The following is a 5,230-nucleotide window of genomic DNA, read 5'->3' on the forward strand; positions in this document are numbered from 1 at the left end:
GGAAAAAGAAATACTGAGAGCATTTTCTGTAAAAAGTTAAAATTAAATGTGTGGTTTCTCTCTGTTGTGCTGCACTGGTTTTTGTTGAATGAATCGTGTTGATCCCATTCTCAAGGCTGCTTTTCTGTGTGCTTTTAAACCAAGGTCAAGAGAGAGGCAGCTCAGAGGCCTTGAGATTGTCATTGACAAAGAAAAGAGAAGCTTTATAGCCAGAGTACTAATTAATCATTTCTGGAGAAATAGAAATAAGAACGATATATATATATACACACACATACATACATACATATATATGTATGTACACATACTTTACATGCTAGCAGCTAATAAACATTCACTCTTATACATGAAATTATGTGTGTCTAGACATGCTTTATTGATGCAATAAAACATATCATTGATAACAGGATAAGTTTAGGGATTAAACATATAGTCTCTAATATAATACCTTCCCTAATTACTGTTATAGTCAATGCTACCCTTCAAGAAATCTGAAGCATTAGAGTTAACTGTTTTAATTAGCGTTTGAATTGCCCATGTGTTTCGCTGGATTCCAACATCTCATAAGTAGCTTAGGATATAAAATGCTGTTCCATAGCCAGTTTATTTTCACATTTTTAAAAAATAGAATAAATGTCAGAATAAACTGATATGAAGCTTTTTTCACCAAACAAGTGTTTCAATTCAGAAGTTATATATAAAAATGGATTTGTTTCAAAGTCCTGTTTTACTCATTCTGACCTTTCTTTTGTAAGACTTTTATGAACAACAGATCTGAACCGTGCTCTAACCTGCGCCATCCTCTCAATCTCTGTCACCTTCAAGCCCATTGAGGCAGTCACTGTAGCAGTCTCTCTTTTTGAGAGTCTTCCTCTCTTTATCTAACCCTCTGCCCGACATAAAGTTGCACCATCTTTGTCTCTAAGGAGCCTACTGGTTGCAATTCCTTCAGGGAAGATTTGTTTGGTAGTCCATGTAATGAACACCTGGTATATGCCAGGTGTTGCCAAAAAAAGGCTTTAGAGGTGCGCGGTTCGAATCCACCAGATGCTCTGCTGGAGAAGGAGGGACAGTCTCCTCCTGTACCAGTCAGATCTGACGGTGTACACACACACACACACACACACACACACACACACGCTTTTTTAAAAGGCCTTTACTACTAACAAATAGTATGCATAAGATAGCCTTAGGCCATAATCAGCGTTGTACAGAACTTATCTATAGAATCTCACAAAGAACACATTTTTATTGCAGTAAATATATGTTGCTGTTGTTGTTGTTATGAGTGAAAGACCTGAGCACTGTTCATAGAGTTTCCAGAGGCAAAGTTTCATTTTGGAAGTGGATGCCACTCCTGCTTCCAAGCTTGTTTTAATTGGGGAGCTCCACCAAATACTGTCCACCATGGGTGACCATTATTACATTTGGCACATCTGTGTCACAGTGTTCAGCATCACAGCAACCACGAGTTACCTCTGTACAGCAATGCACAGACCAGTGCTAAACCACTTAGAAGAATATTTGACAAAAAATAATTAAAACCAGGACTGAGGAAGCAGATTAACATCACCCACCTTGGGCTTGGTAGCGTAACTAGGCCAAAGTCAACAATAGTAAATATATATATAACTAATTGTATCAACGTTCTTCAGATGTACAATTCAGCAGCATTGTTTATGTTTATCATGTTGTCAATGAACTGTTGATAAAATACCTTAGAAAGCTTGGTTAATTTGTCACTTTAAATGTGTTCACTGTAGACATCGTCTGCCGGAAGCACAGGCTCCTCTGCACAGTCACCACTGCAGGTCTACATCCCACCATGGCTGATGACATCGCTGCCGTTGTGATCGACAATGGCTCTGGTGTGTGCAAGGCCGGCTTCGCTGGTCACAACATCCCCCAGATTGTCTTCCCCTCTATTGTGGGGCGTCCTCGGTACCAGGGCATTATAATGGGCGTGGGCCAGAAGGATTCCTATGTGGGTGATGAAGCTCAGAGCAAGAGAGGCATCCTGACCCTCAAGTACCCCATCGAGCACGGCATTGTCACCAACTGGGATGACTTGACGAAGATCTGGCACCACACCTTCTACAACGAGCTGCGTGTGGCCCCTGAAGACCAACCTGTGCTGCTGACGGATGCCCCCCTGAACCCCAAGGCTAACCGCGAGAAGATGACCCAGATCATGTTCGAAACCTTCAACACCCCTGCCATGTACGTGGCCATCCAGGCCATGCTGTCCCTGTTTGCCTCTGGCCGCACCACCGGCATTGTGACGGATTCCGGCGATGGAGTCACCCACACTGTGCCCATCTACGAGGGGTATGCCCTCCCCCACTCCATCATGCGTCTGGACCTGGCTGGCCGGGACCTGACTGAATATCTCATGAAGGTCCTCACCGAGCGAGGCTACTTCTTCACCACCACAGCTGAGCGGGAAATCGTGCGTGACATCAAGGAGAAGCTCTGTTACGTTGCCCTGAACTTCAAGCAGGAGATGGCCACGGCGGCTTCCTCTTCCTCCTTGGAGAAGAGCTACGAGCTGCCCGATGGGCAGGTCATCACCATCGGCCCTGAGCGTTTCCGCTGCCCCGAGGCTCTCTTCCAGCCCTCCTTCCTCGGCATGGAGTCTTGTGGCATCCATGAAACTACTTTCAGTGCAATCATGATGTGTGATGTTGATGTCCGCAAGGAACTCTACTCCAACATAGTGCTGTCTGGCGGGAGCACCCTGTACCCAGGCATTGCTGACCGGATGCGGAGGGAGATCACAGAGCTGGCCCCCAACATGATGACCATCAAGATCATCACTCCTTCTGAGCGCAAATACTCCGTGTGGATCGGAGGCTCCATCCTGGCCTCCCTGTCCACCTTCCAAAAGATGTGGATCACCAAGCAGGAGTACGACGAGTCTGGCCCTGCCATCGTGCACCGCAAATGCTTCTAGGTGGATGTTGCATTACACCCTTTCTTGATTAAAAAAAAACACAAACAACAACAAAAAACCCACCCCACCTGCGCAGAAATAAAATAGCAAAAGCAAATAAATGAGATGAGATTTGCATGGCATTATTTCGTTTTTTGTTTCTTTATTTCATCTGTGTGTGTGTGTGTGCGTGCGCGCCTGCGGGCATGCTTGATTTAGGATTTAAAAACTGGAATGGTGAGAGTGACAGCAGTTGGTGTGAAACGAGAATTCCCCTCCATCTCCAGTTCTCCCGTGTGGCCCTAGGTCTTTCTTTTTTAAAATAGTCATTTCAGATAATCGTGACATGGCAACACGATAGGAAGCTCCTGCCTTTCCAAAAGCCTTTCCCTTTCCCCTTAAAAAGAAGGGCCTCGTCCCCTCCACCCCAAGTTCATGTATGGACAGGGAGTGATAGGTAGCATTGCTTTTGTATCAATTATGTAATCCAATTTAAAAACAAATCCACCTTAATACATGCTCTTTTAGTTTAGTTTTTTATTTTCTATAGTCAGTCATTGGAGATCCTACTTTTGTGGGGTCCCCGCCCTCCCCCAACTCTAGAAATATGAAGGCTTTTGCCCCCCACGTTGGGATGGCTGAGATGTGGAAGCAACCAGGGCTTTTACCTATACACTGACTTGATACCAGTTGAATAAAAGTGCACACTTTAAAAGAAATTGTGTGTGTGTGTGTGTGTGTGTGTGTATTCATTATAAATTGAAATACAGAGATAGATTTTGGTGGCCTAGTGGCAAGAAGACACGCTGCAGTCCCGAAGACACACAGTTCGAGGCCACTAGCTGCTCCATGGGAGAAAGATGGGCAATCTCTCAAGCAATTAATTGCCTCTGAAAACCGGCTGGAGGGTCCACTGCGGTTCAGTTCCGACTCTATGGTGCACAACAACTGTAACAATACTCCTATAGTGGGAGAAGGATGAGCAATCTCCTCCTGTACAGTTAATTACTGCCTCTGAAAATTGGCTAAAGGGCCAGCTGTGGGTTGGTTCTGACTGAATGGCACACACCACCACCACCACCACTCTTACAAGAAAGCAGACTCTTCTAGTTTATAAAACAATAATGTGAATAGAATAATAGTTCATTCTTCCAGAAAGCAAAGAAATAAAATATTATATTTTTGGTATTATTGATTTTGGTTAAGAACCTGGGAACTGTGTGAAAAACTGCCTCTTTACCTGGGTTGCACATTAGAATCACCTGGAAAGCACTTAAAATACACCCTTGCACTACCTAGCTTCTTCTATACCAACCAGGTTTGAATCTCCTAGATAAGATACAGATATGAGTATAATTTTTGGTAAGTTTCTTTTTTCCTGCGTATTTTAGTACTCGACTCGAAGCATTCAACAACAATGAATATGATGTGCAGCTAGGATTGAGAGAGCCATTGATTCAAGTAGTGCTTAAATTAAAAACAAAACTTAGTAACATTCTTTCTCAAACATCACACCATTTTTTAAAATGTTAAACATTTTGGGCCGGCTCTGGTGGCCTAGTGGCAAGAAACTGCACTGCAATCTCAGAGGTATACTGTTCAAATCCACCAGATGCTCTGCTGGAAAAGGAGGAACAATCTCCTCCTGTATCAGTCAGACCTGATTTGATGGTACACACACAAAAAATAATGAAATAAAATAAAGGAAAAAAACCTTATTAAAAAAATGTTAAACATTTTGGAGTAAAGCTGTTAAAATGTCCTTCGTTCCATAGTGAACAATGTAAATGCTCCCTTATGATTCAGAGTCGTAAACCTTCAAAGGTAGTAATATACACTATATAGGAATTGTCATTGGGCATTTTAGCACAATGTGGGCCCCCCTGCCATTGTGCCTAAGGCAGTGATTGAATACTGGGTTTATCTTTGTTTTTGTTATTTCTAGCAAGTTTTAAGAAATATGACAACCAAGGGTCACTTCTTATTGCTCTCAGTCAATGTTTATAGATCTATTCTTCATTGCTCTTCATACTCTAATGCAGAGTTTTAATCAATTATAGACTGAGAAAGTCTATAAATCATACTATCATAACAAAGACAAGTAAAAATGAACATTTTCTCAGGAGAAAGAATATCTTCTAACAAGTTAAAGGCACATGATAGTGGATATTGAGTAAAATTAAGTTTCTCAACTAGATGTTAAGCGTCCTACATAAGGCAGACATAGGGTTTTCAAAGGCCTGTCATTTCGGAAGTGGATGGCCCTTCCTTCTTCCTAGTCTGTCTCAATTTTTAAAT

General features: G+C 42.5%; 1 protein-coding gene across 1 annotated transcript; it reads left to right on the forward strand.

Moving 5' to 3' along the window:
• Positions 1 to 1,825: 1,825 nt before the first annotated feature.
• Positions 1,826 to 2,953, forward strand: LOC102861699 (actin, cytoplasmic 1-like). The gene has a single exon (XM_006885046.1). The coding sequence runs from the start codon at positions 1,826 to 1,828 to the stop codon at positions 2,951 to 2,953; it is 1,128 nt and encodes a 375-aa protein (XP_006885108.1).
• The last annotated feature ends 2,277 nt before the right edge of the window (positions 2,954 to 5,230 follow it).

The sequence above is a fragment of the Elephantulus edwardii genome, unplaced genomic scaffold (genome assembly GCF_000299155.1).
Source record: "Elephantulus edwardii isolate Elephantulus edwardi_28Jun2011 unplaced genomic scaffold, EleEdw1.0 scaffold00040, whole genome shotgun sequence".
Lineage (NCBI taxonomy): Eukaryota > Metazoa > Chordata > Mammalia > Macroscelidea > Macroscelididae > Elephantulus > Elephantulus edwardii.